This window comes from Petromyzon marinus, chromosome 79 (assembly GCF_048934315.1).
Source record: "Petromyzon marinus isolate PM22_M1 ecotype Great Lakes invasive population chromosome 79, UKy_Petmar_22M1.pri1.0, whole genome shotgun sequence".
NCBI classification, from domain to species: Eukaryota; Metazoa; Chordata; class Hyperoartia; order Petromyzontiformes; family Petromyzontidae; genus Petromyzon; species Petromyzon marinus.
Window position 1 is genome coordinate 22,171,405 of NC_133745.1, and position 17,964 is coordinate 22,189,368.

Below are 17,964 nucleotides of genomic sequence, written 5' to 3' on the forward strand. Positions count from 1 at the left end.
TGTAAACTCTATGTGGGTCTCTATGAATGTAAACTCTATGGGGGTCTCTATGAATGTAAACTCTATGTGGGTCTCTATGAATGTCAACTTTATGAGTCACTATGTAAACTCTATGTGGGTCTCTATGAATGTAAACTCTATGAGTCTCTATGTAAACTCTAGGTGGGTCTCTATGAATGTAAACTCTATGAATGTAAACTCTATGTGGGTCTCTATGAATGTCAACTCTATGAGTCTCAATGTAAACTCTATGAATGTAAACTCTATGTGGGTCTCTATGAATGTAAACTCTATGAGTCTCTATGAATGTAAACTCTATGGGGGTCTCTATGAATGTAAACTCTATGGGGGTCTCTATGAATGTAAACTCTATGGGTCTCTATGAATGTAAACTCTATGTGGGTCTCTATGAATATAAACTCTATGGGTCTCTATGAATGTAAACTCGATGGGTCTCTATGAATGTAAACTCTATGGGTCTCTATGAATGTAAACTCTATGAATGTAAACTCTATGTGGGTCTCTATGAATGTAAACTCTATGGGTCTCTATGAATGTAAACTCTATGGGGGTCTCTATGAATGTAAACTCTATGGGTCCTTATGAATGTTAACTCTATGGGTCTCTATGAATGTAAACTCTATGTGGGTCTCTATGAATATAAACTCTATGGGTCTCTATGAATGTAAACTCGATGGGTCTCTATGAATGTAAACTCTATGGGTCTCTATGAATGTAAACTCTATGAATGTAAACTCTATGTGGGTCTCTATGAATGTAAACTCTATGGGTCTCTATGAATGTAAACTCTATGGGGGTCTCTATGAATGTAAACTCTATGGGTCTCTATGAATGTAAACTCTATGTGGGTCTCTATGAATGTAAACTCTATGGGTCTCTATGAATGTAAACTCTATGGGTCTCTATGAATGTAAACTCTATGGGTCTCTATGAATGTAAACTCTATGAATGTAAACTCTATGTGGGTCTCTATGAATGTAAACTCTATGGGTCTCTATGAATGTAAACTCTATGGGGGTCTCTATGAATGTAAACTCTATGGGTCTCTATGAATGTAAACTCTATGTGGGTCTCTATGAATGTAAACTCTATGGGTCTCTATGAATGTAAACTCTATGGGTCTCTATGAATGTAAACTCTATGGGTCTCTATGAATGTAAACTCTATGGGGGTCTCTATGAATGTAAACTCTATGGGGGTCTCTATGAATGTAAACTCTATGGGTCTCTATGAATGTAAACTCTATGTGGGTCTCTATGAATGTAAACTCTATGGGTCTCTATGAATGTAAACTCTATGGGTCTCTATGAATGTAAACTCTATGGGTCTCTATGAATGTAAACTCTATGAATGTAAACTCTATGTGGGTCTCTATGAATGTAAACTCTATGGGTCTCTATGAATGTAAACTCTATGGGGGTCTCTATGAATGTAAACTCTATGGGTCTCTATGAATGTAAACTCTATGTGGGTCTCTATGAATGTAAACTCTATGGGTCTCTATGAATGTAAACTCTATGGGTCTCTATGAATGTAAACTCTATGGGTCTCTATGAATGTAAACTCTATGTGGGTCTCTATGAATGTAAACTCTATGGGTCTCTATGAATGTAAACTCTATGGGTCTCTATGAATGTAAACTGTATGGGTCTCTATGAATGTAAACTCTATGGGGGTCTCTATGAATGTAAACTCTATGGGTGTCTATGAATGTAAACTCTATGGGGGTCTCTATGAATGTAAACTCTATGGGGGTCTCTATGAATGTAAACTCTATGGGTGTCTATGAATGTAAACTCTATGTGGGTCTCTATGAATGTAAACTCTATGGGGGTCTCTATGAATGTAAACTCTATGTGGGTCTCTATGAATGTCAACTTTATGAGTCACTATGTAAACTCTATGTGGGTCTCTATGAATGTAAACTCTATGAGTCTCTATGTAAACTCTAGGTGGGTCTCTATGAATGTAAACTCTATGAATGTAAACTCTATGTGGGTCTCTATGAATGTGAACTCTATGAGTCTCAATGTAAACTCTATGAATGTAAACTCTATGTGGGTCTCTATGAATGTAAACTCTATGAGTCTCTATGAATGTAAACTCTATGGGGGTCTCTATGAATGTAAACTCTATGGGGGTCTCTATGAATGTAAACTCTATGGGTCTCTATGAATGTAAACTCTATGTGGGTCTCTATGAATATAAACTCTATGGGTCTCTATGAATGTAAACTCGATGGGTCTCTATGAATGTAAACTCTATGGGTCTCTATGAATGTAAACTCTATGAATGTAAACTCTATGTGGGTCTCTATGAATGTAAACTCTATGGGTCTCTATGAATGTAAACTCTATGGGGGTCTCTATGAATGTAAACTCTATGGGTCCTTATGAATGTTAACTCTATGGGTCTCTATGAATGTAAACTCTATGTGGGTCTCTATGAATATAAACTCTATGGGTCTCTATGAATGTAAACTCGATGGGTCTCTATGAATGTAAACTCTATGGGTCTCTATGAATGTAAACTCTATGAATGTAAACTCTATGGGTCTCTATGAATGTAAACTCTATGGGGGTCTCTATGAATGTAAACTCTATGGGTCTCTATGAATGTAAACTCTATGTGGGTCTCTATGAATGTAAACTCTATGGGTCTCTATGAATGTAAACTCTATGGGTCTCTATGAATGTAAACTCTATGGGTCTCTATGAATGTAAACTCTATGTGGGTCTCTATGAATGTAAACTCTATGGGTCTCTATGAATGTAAACTCTATGGGTCTCTATGAATGTAAACTGTATGGGTCTCTATGAATGTAAACTCTATGGGGGTCTCTATGAATGTAAACTCTATGGGTGTCTATGAATGTAAACTCTATGGGGGTCTCTATGAATGTAAACTCTATGGGGGTCTCTATGAATGTAAACTCTATGGGTGTCTATGAATGTAAACTCTATGTGGGTCTCTATGAATGTAAACTCTATGGGGGTCTCTATGAATGTAAACTCTATGTGGGTCTCTATGAATGTCAACTTTATGAGTCACTATGTAAACTCTATGTGGGTCTCTATGAATGTAAACTCTATGAGTCTCTATGTAAACTCTAGGTGGGTCTCTATGAATGTAAACTCTATGAATGTAAACTCTATGTGGGTCTCTATGAATGTCAACTCTATGAGTCTCAATGTAAACTCTATGAATGTAAACTCTATGTGGGTCTCTATGAATGTAAACTCTATGAGTCTCTATGAATGTAAACTCTATGGGGGTCTCTATGAATGTAAACTCTATGGGGGTCTCTATGAATGTAAACTCTATGGGTCTCTATGAATGTAAACTCTATGTGGGTCTCTATGAATATAAACTCTATGGGTCTCTATGAATGTAAACTCGATGGGTCTCTATGAATGTAAACTCTATGGGTCTCTATGAATGTAAACTCTATGAATGTAAACTCTATGTGGGTCTCTATGAATGTAAACTCTATGGGTCTCTATGAATGTAAACTCTATGGGGGTCTCTATGAATGTAAACTCTATGGGTCCTTATGAATGTTAACTCTATGGGTCTCTATGAATGTAAACTCTATGTGGGTCTCTATGAATATAAACTCTATGGGTCTCTATGAATGTAAACTCGATGGGTCTCTATGAATGTAAACTCTATGGGTCTCTATGAATGTAAACTCTATGAATGTAAACTCTATGTGGGTCTCTATGAATGTAAACTCTATGGGTCTCTATGAATGTAAACTCTATGGGGGTCTCTATGAATGTAAACTCTATGGGTCTCTATGAATGTAAACTCTATGGGTCTCTATGAATGTAAACTCTATGTGGGTCTCTATGAATGTAAACTCTATGGGTCTCTATGAATGTAAACTCTATGGGTCTCTATGAATGTAAACTCTATGGGTCTCTATGAATGTCAACTCTATGAGTCTCTATGAATGTAAACTCTATGGGGGTCTCTATGAATGTAAACTCTATGAGTCTCTATGTAAACTCTATGAATGTCAACTCTATGTGGGTCTCTATGAATGTCAACTCTATGAGTCTCTATGAATGTAAACTCTATGGGGGTATCTATGAATGTAAACTCTATGAGTCTCTATGTAAACTCTATGAATGTAAACTCTATGTGGGTCTCTATGAATGTAAACTCTATGGGTCTCTATGAATGTAAACTCTATGAGTCTCTATGAATGTAAACTCTATGTGGGTCTCTATGAATGTAAACTCTATGAATGTAAACTCTATGTGGGTCTCTATGAATGTCAACTCTATGAGTCTCAATGTAAACTCTATGAATTTAAACTCTATGTGGGTCTCTATGAATGTAAACTCTATGTGGGTCTCTATGAATGTCAACTCTATGAATGTAAACTCTATGAGTCTCTATGTAAATTCTATGGGTCTCTATGAATGTCAACTCTATGTGGGTCTCTATGAATGTCAACTCTATGAGTCTCTATGAATGTAAACTCTATGGGGGTCTCTATGAATGTAAACTCTATGAGTCTCTATGTAAACTATATGAATGTCAACTCTATGTGGGTCTCTATGAATGCCAACTCTATGAGTCTCTATGAATGTAAACTCTATGGGGGTCTCTATGAATGTAAACTCTATGAGTCTATGTAAACTCTATGAATGTCAACTCTATGTGGATCTCTATGAATGTCAACTCTATGTGGGTCTCTATGAATGTCAACTCTATGAATGTAAACTCTATGGGTCTCTATGAATGTAAACTCTATGTGGGTCTCTATGAATGTAAACTCTATGAATGTAAACTCTATGTGGGTCTCTATGAATGTCAACTCTATGAATGTAAACTCTATGTGGGTCTCTATGAATGTCAACTCTATGAGTCTGTATGTAAACTCTATGAATGTAAACTCTATGTGGGTCTCTATGAATGTCAACTCTATGAGTCTCTATGTAAACTCTATGAATGTAAACTCTATGGGTCTCTATGAATGTAAACTCTATGTGGGTCTCTATGAATGTAAACTCTATGAATCTCTATGTAAACTCTATGTGGGTCTCTATGAATGTAAACTCTATGTGGGTCTCTATGTAAACTCTATGTGGGTCTCTATGAATGTAAACTCTATGAATGTCAACTCTATGTGGGTCTCTATGAATGTAAACTCTATGTGGGTCTCTATGTCAACTCTATGTGGGTCTCAATGAATGTCAACTCTATGAGTCTCTATGTAAACTCTATGGGGGTCTCTATGAATGTAAACTCTATGAATGTCAACTCTATGTGGGTCTCTATGAATTTCAACTCTAAGAGTCTCTCTATGAATGTCAACTCTATGTGGGTCTCTTTGTAAACTCTATGGGGGTCTCTATGAATGTACACTCTATGAGTCTCTATGTAAACTCTATGTGGGTCTCTATGAATGTAAACTCTATGAGTCTCTATGTAAACTCTATGAATGTAAACTCTATGGGTCTCTATGAATGTAAACTCTATGGGTCTCTATGAATGCAAACTCTATGAGTCTCTATGAATGTAAACTCTATGGGGGTCTCTATTAATGTAAACTCTATGAATGTCAACTCTATGTGGGTCTCTATGAATGTCAACTCTATGGGTCTCTCACCCTCTCTTCCTCTGTGATCCCGCCGGGTGCCTCTGGGTAAAATATTCTGAGCAGTTCGGTGACGAATCCGACGTCGACGGACAGATTCATCTCCTGCACCAGCATCACACAGTAGCTGGAGACACAGAGAGACACGGTGAGACACGGGGAGACACGGGGAGACACAGAGACACACAGAGACACACAGAGAGATACGGAGAGAGAGACAGATTCATCTCCTGCACCAGCATCACACAGTAGCTGGAGACACACAGAGACACACAGACACACACAGAGACACACGGTGAGACACACAGAGACACACAGAGACACACAGAGACACACAGAGAGATACGGAGAGAGAGACAGATTCATCTCCTGCACCAGCATCACACAGTAGCTGGAGACACACAGAGACACACAGACACACACAGAGACACACGGTGAGACACACAGAGACACACAGAGACACACGGTGAGACACGGTGAGACACGGGGAGAGAGACAGATTCATCTCCTGCACCAGCATCACACAGTAGCTGGAGACACAGAGAGACACGGTGAGACACGGGGAGACACGGGGAGACACAGAGACACACAGAGACACACAGAGAGATACGGAGAGAGAGACAGATTCATCTCCTGCACCAGCATCACACAGTAGCTGGAGACACACAGAGACACACAGACACACACAGAGACACACGGTGAGACACACAGAGACACACAGAGACACACGGTGAGACACGGTGAGACACGGGGAGAGAGACAGATTCATCTCCTGCACCAGCATCACACAGTAGCTGGAGACACAGAGAGACACGGTGAGACACGGGGAGACACGGGGAGACACAGAGACACACAGAGACACGGTGAGACACGGTGAGACACACAGAGACACACAGAGACACACAGAGACACGGGGAGAGTGACAGATTCATCTCCTGCACCAGCATCACACAGTAGCTAGAGACACGGGGAGACACACAGAGACACACAGAGACACACGGTGAGACACACAGAGACACACAGAGACACGGGGAGAGAGACAGATTCATCTCCTGCACCAGCATCACACAGTAGCTGGAGACACACAGAGACACACAGAGACACACAGAGACACACAGAGACACGGGGAGAGAGACAGATTCATCTCCTGCACCAGCATCACACAGTAGCTGGAGACACAGAGACACACAGAGACACACAGAGACACACAGAGACACACGGTGAGACACACAGAGACACACAGAGACACACAGAGAGAGAGACAGATTCATCTCCTGCACCAGCATCACACAGTAGCTGGAGACACAGAGACACACAGAGACACACAGAGACACACGGTGAGACACGGTGAGACACACAGAGACACACAGAGACACACAGAGACACGGTGAGACACACAGAGACACACAGAGACACACAGAGAGGGAGACAGATTCATCTCCTGCACCAGCATCACACAGTAGCTGGAGACACAGAGACACACAGAGACACACAGAGACACGGTGAGACACGGGGAGACACAGAGACACACAGAGACACACAGAGAGAGAGACAGATTCATCTCCTGCACCAGCATCACACAGTAGCTGGAGACACAGAGAGACACGGTGAGACACGGGGAGACACGGGGAGACACGGGGAGACACACAGAGACACACAGAGACACACAGAGACACACGGAGAGAGAGACAGATTCATCTCCTGCACCAGCATCACACAGTAGCTGGAGACACACAGAGACACACAGACACACACAGAGACACACGGTGAGACACACAGAGACACACAGAGACACACGGTGAGACACGGTGAGACACGGGGAGAGAGACAGATTCATCTCCTGCACCAGCATCACACAGTAGCTGGAGACACAGAGAGACACGGTGAGACACGGGGAGACACGGGGAGACACAGAGACACACAGAGACACACGGTGAGACACGGTGAGACACGGGGAGAGAGACAGATTCATCTCCTGCACCAGCATCACACAGTAGCTGGAGACACACAGAGACACACAGACACACACAGAGACACACGGTGAGACACACAGAGACACAGTGAGACACACAGAGAGAGAGACAGATTCATCTCCTGCACCAGAATCACACAGTAGCTGGAGACACACAGAGACACACAGAGACACACAGAGACACGGTGAGACACGGGGAGACACAGAGACACACAGAGACACACAGAGACACACAGAGAGAGAGACAGATTCATCTCCTGCACCAGCATCACACAGTAGCTGGAGACACAGAGACACGGTGAGACACGGGGAGACACAGAGACACACAGAGACACACAGAGACACACAGAGAGAGAGACAGATTCATCTCCTGCACCAGCATCACACAGTAGCTGGAGACACAGAGACACGGTGAGACACGGGGAGACACAGAGACACACAGAGACACACAGAGACACACAGAGAGAGAGACAGATTCATCTCCTGCACCAGCATCACACAGTAGCTGGAGACACAGAGACACACAGAGACACGGTGAGACACACAGAGACACACAGAGACACACAGAGACACGGGGAGAGAGACAGATTCATCTCCTGCACCAGCATCACACAGTAGCTGGAGACACAGAGACACACGGTGAGACACGGGGAGACACGGGGAGACACAGAGACACACAGAGACACACGGTGAGACACGGTGAGACACGGGGAGAGAGACAGATTCATCTCCTGCACCAGCATCACACAGTAGCTGGAGACACACAGAGACACACAGACACACACAGAGACACACGGTGAGACACACAGAGACACAGTGAGACACACAGAGAGAGAGACAGATTCATCTCCTGCACCAGCATCACACAGTAGCTGGAGACACAGAGACACGGTGAGACACACAGAGACACACAGAGACACACAGAGAGAGAGACAGATTCATCTCCTGCACCAGCATCACACAGTAGCTGGAGATACAGAGACACACAGAGACACACAGAGACACACGGTGAGACACACAGAGACACACAGAGACACACAGAGAGAGAGAGACAGATTCATCTCCTGCACCAGCATCACACAGTAGCTGGAGACACAGAGACACACAGAGACACACAGAGACACGGTGAGACACACAGAGACACACAGAGACACACAGAGACACGGTAAGACACACAGAGACACGGAGAGACACACGGGGAGACAGACAGATTCATCTCCTGCACCAGCATCACACAGTAGCTGGAGACACAGAGACACACAGAGACACACAGAGACACGGTGAGACACGGGGAGACACAGAGACACACAGAGACACAGAGAGAGAGAGACAGATTCATCTCCTGCACCAGCATCACACAGTAGCTGGAGATACAGAGACACACAGAGACACACAGAGACACACGGTGAGACACACAGAGACACACAGAGACACACAGAGACACACAGAGAGAGAGACAGATTAATCTCCTGCACCAGCATCACACAGTAGCTGGAGACACAGAGACACACAGAGACACACAGAGACACGGTGAGACACACAGAGACACACAGAGACACACAGAGACACGGTAAGACACACAGAGACACGGAGAGACACACGGGGAGACACGGGGAGAGAGACAGATTCATCTCCTGCACCAGCATCACACAGTAGCTAGAGACACAGAGACACACAGAGACACACAGAGACACACAGAGACACACAGAGACACACGTTGAGACACGGGGAGAGAGACAGATTCATCTCCTGCACCAGCATCACACAGTAGCTGGAGACACAGAGACACACAGAGACACACAGAGACACACGGTGAGACACACAGAGACACGGTGAGACACGGTGAGACACACAGAGACACACAGAGACACACAGAGACACAGAGAGAGAGAGACAGATTCATCTCCTGCACCAGCATCACACAGTAGCTAGAGACACACAGAGACACGGTGAGACACGGGGAGACACAGAGACACACAGAGACACACAGAGACACACAGAGAGAGAGAGACAGATTCATCTCCTGCACCAGCATCACACAGTAGCTAGAGACACAGAGACACGGTGAGACACACAGAGACACACAGAGACACACAGAGACACACAGAGACACGGTGAGACACGGTGAGACACACAGAGACACACAGAGACACACAGAGACACGGTGAGACACGGGGAGAGAGACAGATTCATCTCCTGCACCAGCATCACACAGTAGCTAGAGACACGGGGAGACACACAGAGACACGGTGAGACACACAGAGACACACAGAGACACACAGAGACACGGTGAGACACAGAGACACACAGAGACACACAGAGACACACAGAGACACACGGTGAGACACACAGAGACACGGTGAGACACGGGGAGAGAGACAGATTCATCTCCTGCACAGCATCACACAGTAGCTGGAGACACACAGAGACACACAGAGACACACAGAGACACGGGGAGAGAGACAGATTCATCTCCTGCACCAGCATCACACAGTAGCTGGAGACACAGAGAGACACGGTGAGACACGGGGAGACACGGTGAGACACACAGAGACACACAGAGACACAGAGACACACAGAGACACACAGAGACACGGTGAGACACACAGAGACACACAGAGAGACACAGAGACACGGGGAGACACACAGAGACACACAGAGACACACAGAGACACAGAGAGACAGATTCATCTCCTGCACCAGCATCACACAGTAGCTGGAGACACACAGAGACACACAGAGACACAGAGACACGGTGAGACACACAGAGACACACGGGGAGAGAGACAGATTCATCTCCTGCACCAGCATCACACAGTAGCTGGAGACACAGAGACACGGGGAGACACACAGAGACACACAGAGACACACGGGGAGACACGGTGAGACACGGGGAGACACAGAGACACACAGAGACACACGGGGAGAGAGACAGATTCATCTCCTGCACCAGCATCACACAGTAGCTGGAGACACACAGAGACACACAGAGACACACAGAGATACAGAGACACGGTGAGACACACAGAGACACACAGAGACACAGAGACACACAGAGACACACAGAGACACGGTGAGACACACAGAGACACGGTGAGACACACAGAGACACGGTGAGACACACAGAGACACAAAGAGACACACAGAGAGACACAGAGACACGGGGAGACACACAGAGAGACACAGAGACACGGTGAGACACACAGAGACACCGTGAGACACACAGAGACACACAGAGACACACAGAGACACACAGAGACACACGGGGAGAGAGACAGATTAATCTCCTGCACCAGCATCACATAGTAGCTGGAGACACACAGAGACACACAGAGACACGGTGAGACACACAGAGACACACAGAGACACGGTGAGTGGTGAGTGGTGAGTGAGTGGTGAGTGAGTGGTGAGTGAGTGAGTGAGTGGTGAGTGAGTGGTGAGTGAGTGAGTGGTGAGTGAGTGAGTGGTGAGTGAGTGAGTGGTGAGTGAGTGGTGAGTGAGTGGTGAGTGAGTGGTGAGTGGTGAGTGAGTGGTGAGTGAGTGGTGAGTGAGTGGTGAGTGGTGAGTGAGTGGTGAGTGGTGAGTGGTGAGTGAGTGGTGAGTGAGTGGTGAGTGAGTGAGTGGTGAGTGAGTGGTGAGTGGTGAGTGAGTGGTGAGTGAGTGGTGAGTGAGTGGTGAGTGAGTGAGTGAGTGGTGAGTGAGTGGTGAGTGAGTGGTGAGTGAGTGAGTGGTGAGTGAGTGGTGAGTGAGTGGTGAGTGAGTGAGTGGTGAGTGAGTGGTGAGTGAGTGGTGAGTGGTGAGTGAGTGAGTGAGTGGTGAGTGAGTGAGTGACTGACTGAGTGAGTGAGTGAGTGGTGAGTGAGTGGTGAGTGGTGAGTGAGTGGTGAGTGAGTGGTGAGTGAGTGGTGAGTGAGTGGTGAGTGAGTGAGTGGTGAGTGAGTGGTGAGTGAGTGGTGAGTGAGTGGTGAGTGAGTGAGTGAGTGGTGAGTGAGTGGTGAGTGAGTGGTGAGTGAGTGAGTGGTGAGTGAGTGGTGAGTGAGTGAGTGGTGAGTGAGTGGTGAGTGAGTGAGTGGTGAGTGAGTGGTGAGTGAGTGGTGAGTGAGTGGTGAGTGAGTGAGTGAGTGGTGAGTGAGTGGTGAGTGAGTGAGTGAGTGACTGAGTGAGTGAGTGAGTGGTGAGTGAGTGGTGAGTGAGTGGTGAGTGAGTGGTGAGTGAGTGGTGATTTCTACCCACGTGATTTGCACCAGGTCACTCCTCTTGTTGCGTTTGGCGATGAAGCTAATATCCACAAACGGCCTGGGAGCTGTAGAGGTCACACAGGGGTCACGGGGGTCACACAGGGGTCATGAAAGTCACGGGGGTCACGTGAGGTCACACAGGGGTCACGGACGAGTCATGGGGTCAGAAACACTTGATATGGTGAGCGTGGTGGTGAGTGGTGAGCGTGGTGGTGAGCGTGGTGGTGAGTGGTGAGCGTGGTGGTGAGTGTGGTGGTGAGTGGTGAGCGTGGTGGTGAGTGTGGTGGTGAGTGTGGTGGTGAGTGGTGAGCGTGGTGGTGAGCGTGGTGGTGAGCGTGGTGGTGAGTGGTGGTGAGCGTGGTGGTGAGTGGTGCGTGGTGGTGAGTGGTGCGTGGTGGTGAGTGGTGAGTGGTGAGCGTGGTGGTGAGCGTGGTGGTGGGTGGTGAGTGGTGAGCGTGGCGGTGAGCGTGGTGGTGAGTGATGAGTGGTGAGCGTGGTGGTGAGTGGTGAGCGTGGTGGTGAGCGTGGTGGTGAGCATGGTGGTGAGCGTGGTGGTGAGTGGTGAGCGTGGTGGTGAGTGGTGAGCGTGGTGAGTGGTGAACGTGGTGGTGAGTGTGGTGGTGAGTGTAGTAGTGAGCGTGGTGGTGAGTGGTGAGTGTTGTGGTGAGTGGTGGTGAGCGTGGTGGTGAGTGGTGAGCGTGGTGGTGAGCGTGGTGGTGAGTGGTGGTGAGTGGTGAGTGGTGAGCGTGGTGGTGAGTGTGGTGGTGAGTGTTGTGGTGAGCGTGGTGGTGAGTGGTGAGCGTGGTGGTGAGTGTAGTGGTGGTGAGCGTGGTGGTGAGTGGTGAGCGTGGTGGTGAGCGTGGTGGTGAGCGTGGTGGTGAGCGTGGTGGTGAGCGTGGTGGTGAGTGTTGTAGTGAGTGTATTAGTGAGCGTGGTGGTGAGTGGTGAACGTGGTGGTGAGTGTAGTAGTGAGCGTGGTGGTGAGTATGGTGGTGAGCGTGGTGGTGAGCGTGGTGGTGAGCGTTGTGGTGAGTGTTGTAGTGAGTGTATTAGTGAGCGTGGTGGTGAGTGGTGAACGTGGTGGTGAGTGTAGTAGTGAGCGTGGTGGTGAGCGTGGTGGTGAGTGTTGAGCGTGGTGGTGAGTGGTGGTGAGTGGTGAGCGTGGTGAGCGTGGTGGTGAGTGGTGAGTGTAGTAGTGAGCGTGGTGGTGAGTGTTGTGGTGAGCGTGGTGGTGAGCGTGGTGGTGAGTGGTGAGCGTGGTGGTGAGCGTGGTGGTGAGCGTGTTGAGTGTGGTGGTGAGTGGTGAGTGGTGAGCGTGGTGGTGGTGAGTGGTGAGCGTGGTGGTGAGCGTGGTGATGAGTGTTGTGGTGAGCGTGGTGAGCGTGGTGAGCGTGGTGGTGAGTGGTGAGCGTGTTGGTGAGTGGTGGTGGTGAGTGGTGGTGAGTGGTGAGCGTGGTGGTGAGCGTAGTGGTGAGCGTGGTGGTGAGCGTGGTGGTGAGTGGTGAGTGTGGTGGTGAGCGTGGTGGTGAGTGGTGAGCGTGGTGGTGAGTGGTGGTGGTGAGTGGTGGTGGTGAGTGGTGAGTGTAGTAGTGAGTGATGAGCGTGGTGGTGAGTGTGGTGGTGAGCGTGGTGGTGAGTGATGAGCGTGGTGGTGAGTGTAGTAGTGAGTGGTGAACGTGGTGGTGAGTGTTGTGGTGAGCGTGGTGGTGAGTGTAGTAGTGAGTGGTGGTGAGTGGTGAGCGTGGTGGTGAGCGTGGTGGTGAGTGGTGAGCGTGGTGGTGAGTGGTGAGCGTGGTGGTGAGTGGTGAGTGTAGTAGTGAGTGGTGAGTGTAATAGTGAGTGGTGAGTGGTGAGCGTGGTGGTGAGTGGTGAGTGTAGTAGTGAGTGGTGAGCGTGGTGGTGAGAGGTGAGCGTGGTGGTGAGTGGTGAGTGTAGTAGTGAGTGGTGGTGAGTGGTGAGCGTGGTGGTGAGCGTGGTGGTGAGTAACTCACCAGAGTCGAGAGCGATTGATGGTGGCGGTGCCACGGGGTGAAACACAACAGGAAACACGGCTCCCATTAGCTGATTGTCCACCTAGCGGGGTCAACGTGGGGTCAATGTGAGGACAATGTGAGGTCAATGTGAGGTCAATGTGAGGTCAACGTGGAGTCAATGTGAGGTCAATGTGGGGTCAACGTGGGGTCAATGTGAGGACAATGTGAGGTCAATGTGAGGTCAATGTGAGGTCAACGTGGAGTCAATGTGAGGTCAATGTGGGGTCAACGTGGGGTCAATGTGAGGTCAACGTGGGGTCAACGTGGGGTCAACGGGAGGTCAACGTGGGGTCAATGTGAGGACAATGTGAGGTCAATGTGAGGTCAATGTGAGGTCAACGTGGAGTCAATGTGAGGTCAACGTGGGGTCAACGTGGGGTCAATGTGAGGTCAACGTGGGGTCAACGTGGGGTCAACGGGAGGTCAACGTGGGGTCAATGTGAGGACAATGTGAGGTCAATGTGAGGTCAATGTGAGGTCAACGTGGAGTCAATGTGAGGTCAACGTGGGGTCAACGTGGGGTCAATGTGAGGTCAACGTGGGGTCAACGTGGGGTCAACGGGAGGTCAACGTGGGGTCAATGTGAGGACAATGTGAGGTCAATGTGAGGTCAATGTGAGGTCAACATGGAGTCAATGTGAGGTCAACGTGGGGTCAACGTGTGGTCAATGTGAGGTCAACGTGGGGTCAACGTGGGGTCAACGGGAGGTCAACGTGGGGTCAACGTGGGGTCAATGTGAAGTTAATGTGGGGTCAACGTGGGGTCAACGTGGGGTCAACGTAGGGTCAACGGGAGGTCAACGTGAGGTCAACATGGGGTCAATGTGGGGTCAACGTGAGGTCAACGTGGGGTCAACTTGGGGTCAACATTGGGTCAATGTGGGGTCAACGTGAGGTCAACGTGGGGTCAACTTGGGGTCAACATTGGGTCAACATTGGGTCAATGTGGGGTCAACGTGGGGTCAACGTGGGGTCTCTGTGTCTCCCCGTGTCTCTGTGTCTCTGTGAGTCCCCCATGTCTCTGTGTGTCTCCCCCTGTCTCTGTGTGTCTCCCCGAATCCCCGTGTCTCTGTGTCTCCCCGTGTCTCTGTGTCTCCCCCTGTCTCTGTGTGTCTCCCCGAATCCCCGTGTCTCTGTGTCTCTGTGTCTCCCCTGTGTCTCTGTGTCTCCCCCTGTCTCTGTGTGTCTCCCCGAATCCCCGTGTCTCTGTGTCTCCCCGTGTCTCTATGAGTCCCCCATGTCTCTATGTGTCTCCCCGAATCCCCGTGTTTCTGTGTCTCCCCTGTGTCTCTGTGTCTCCCCCTGTCTCTGTGTGTCTCCCCGAATCCCCGTGTCTCTGTGTCTCCCCTGTGTCTCTGTGTCTCCCCATGTCTCTATGTGTCTCCCCGAATCCCCGTGTCTCTGTGTCTCCCCTGTGTCTCTGTGTCTCCCCCTGTATCTGTGTGTCTCCCCGAATCCCCGTGTCTCTGTGTCTCCCCGTGTCTCTGTGAGTCCCCCATGTCTCTATGTGTCTCCCCGAATCCCCGTGTCTCTGTGTCTCCCCTGTGTCTCTGTGTCTCCCCCTGTCTCTGTGTGTCTCCCCGAATCCCCGTGTCTCTGTGTCTCCCCTGTGTCTCTGTGTCTCCCCCTGTCTCTATGTGTCTCCCCGAATCCCCGTGTCTCTGTGTCTCCCCGTGTCTCCCCGTGTCTCTGTGAGTCCCCCATGTCTCTATGTGTCTCCCCGAATCCCCGTGTCTCTGTGTCTCCCCTGTGTCTCTGTGTCTCCCCCTGTCTCTGTGTGTCTCCCCGAATCCCCGTATCTCTGTGTCTCCCCGTGTCTCTGTGAGTCCTCCATGTCTCTATGTGTCTCCCCGAATCCCCGTGTCTCTGTGTCTCCACGTGTCTCCACCTGTAAGCGGTACAGCTGAGTCCGTAGACTGCTGTGTCTCTGTGTCTCTCTGTGTGTCTCTGTGTCTCCGTGTGTCCCCGTGTCTCTGTGTCTCTGTGTCTCCACGTGTCTCCACGTGTCTCCACCTGTAAGCGGTACAGCTGAGTCCGGAGGCTGCTGTGCCGGGCGTCCGTCTCAAAGTCAAGTCTCAGGGCCGGCATAAACGAGCGGCGGATTGAGGCCTTGACAGGCCTCAGGCTCAGCATGCTGTCAATGTCGAACTGAGACACGGGGAGACACGGGGAGACACGGGGAGAGACACGGGGTGAGAGACGGGGAGACACGGGGAGACACGGGGAGAGAGACGGGGAGACACGGGGGAGACACGGGGTGAGACACGGGGAGACACGGGGAGAGACACGGGGTGAGAGACGGGGAGACACGGGGAGACACGGGGTGAGAGACGGGGAGACACGGGGAGAGAGATACGGTGAGACACGGGGAGACACGGGTGAGAGACGGGGAGACACGGGGAGACACGGGGAGAGAGACGGGGAGACACGGGGGAGACACGGGGTGAGACAGGGGGAGACACGGGGTGGGAGACGGGGAGACACGGGGAGACACGGGGTGAGACACGGGGAGACACGGGGAGAGAGATACGGTGAGACACGGGGAGACACGGGTGAGAGACGGGGAGACACGGGGAGACACGGGGAGAGAGACGGGGAGACACGGGGGAGACACGGGGTGAGACAGGGGGAGACACGGGGGGAGACATGGGGAGACACGGGGAGACACGGGGTGAGACATGGGGGAGACACGGGGTGGGAGACGGGGAGACACGGGGAGACACGGGGTGAGACACGGGGAGACACGGGGTGAGACACGGGGTGAGACACGGGGTGAGAGACAGGGAGACACGGGGAGACACGGAGAGACACGGGTGGAGACACGGGGTGAGACACGGGGTGAGACACGGGGTGAGACACGGGGTGAGAGACGGGGGGAGACACGGGGAGACACGGAGAGACACGGGGAGAGACACGGCGAGACACGGGGGGAGACACGGGGAGACACGGGGAGACACGGGGTGAGAGACGGGGAGACACGGAGAGACACGGAGAGACACGGGGAGAGACACGGGTGGAGACACGGGGTGAGACACGGGGGGAGACACGGGGGAGAGACAGGGGGGGAGACACGGGGAGAGACACGGGGAGAGACACGGAGAGACACGGGGAGACACGGGGGGAGACACGGGGGGAGACACGGGGGGAGACACGGGGAGACACGGGGAGACACGAGGGGAGACACGGGGGGAGACACGGGGGAGACACGGGGAGACACGAGGTGAGACAAGGGGAGACACGGGGAGACACGGGGAGACACGGGGAGAGACACGGGGGGAGACACGGGGAGACACAGGGGGAGACACGGGGAGATACACGGAGAGACACGGGGAGACACAGGGAGAGACACGGGGAGAGACACGGGGAGACACGGGGAACACGGGTGGAGACACGGGGGAGACACGGGGAGACACGCGGAGACACGGGGGGAGACACGGGGAGACACGGGGGGAGACACGGGGAGACACGGGGGGAGACACGGGGAGATACACGGAGAGACACGGGGAGACACAGGGAGAGACACGGGGAGAGACACGGGGAGACACGGGGAACACGGGTGGAGACACGGGGGAGACACGGGGAGACACGGGGAGACACGGGGGGAGACACGGGGAGACACGGGGGGAGACACGGGGAGACACGGGGGGAGACACGGGGAGACACGGGGAGACATGGGGAGACACGGGGGGAGACACGGGGGGAGACACGGGGGGAGACACGGGGGAGACACGGGGAGACACGAGGTGAGACAAGGGGAGACACGGGGAGACACGGGGAGACACGGGGAGAGACACGGGGGGAGACACGGGGAGACACAGGGGGAGACACGGGGAGATACACGGAGAGACACGGGGAGACACAGGGAGAGACACGGGGAGAGACACGGGGAGACACGGGGAACACGGGTGGAGACACGGGGGGAGACACGGGGAGATACACGGGGAGACATGGGAGGAGACACGGGGAGACACGGGGGGAGACACGGGGAGACACGGGGAGACATGGGGAGACACGGGGGGAGACATGGGGAGACACGGGAGGAGACACGGGGAGACACGGGGGGAGACACGGGGAGACACGGGGAGACAC

General features: G+C 50.7%; 1 protein-coding gene across 1 annotated transcript in view; it reads right to left on the minus strand.

Annotated features, from left to right (window-relative positions):
* Window positions 1-17,964, minus strand: part of LOC116937716 (intermembrane lipid transfer protein VPS13A-like) — a 43,659-nt gene that overhangs the window by 16,981 nt on the left and 8,714 nt on the right. The window contains exons 5-8 of the mRNA XM_076057105.1: window positions 15,889-16,023; window positions 13,834-13,915; window positions 11,838-11,907; window positions 5,645-5,759 (exon numbers count right to left, since the gene is read on the minus strand). Coding sequence (XP_075913220.1) covers window positions 5,645-5,759; window positions 11,838-11,907; window positions 13,834-13,915; window positions 15,889-16,023 — 402 coding nt within the window. The remainder of the gene's footprint in view (window positions 1-5,644; window positions 5,760-11,837; window positions 11,908-13,833; window positions 13,916-15,888; window positions 16,024-17,964) is intronic.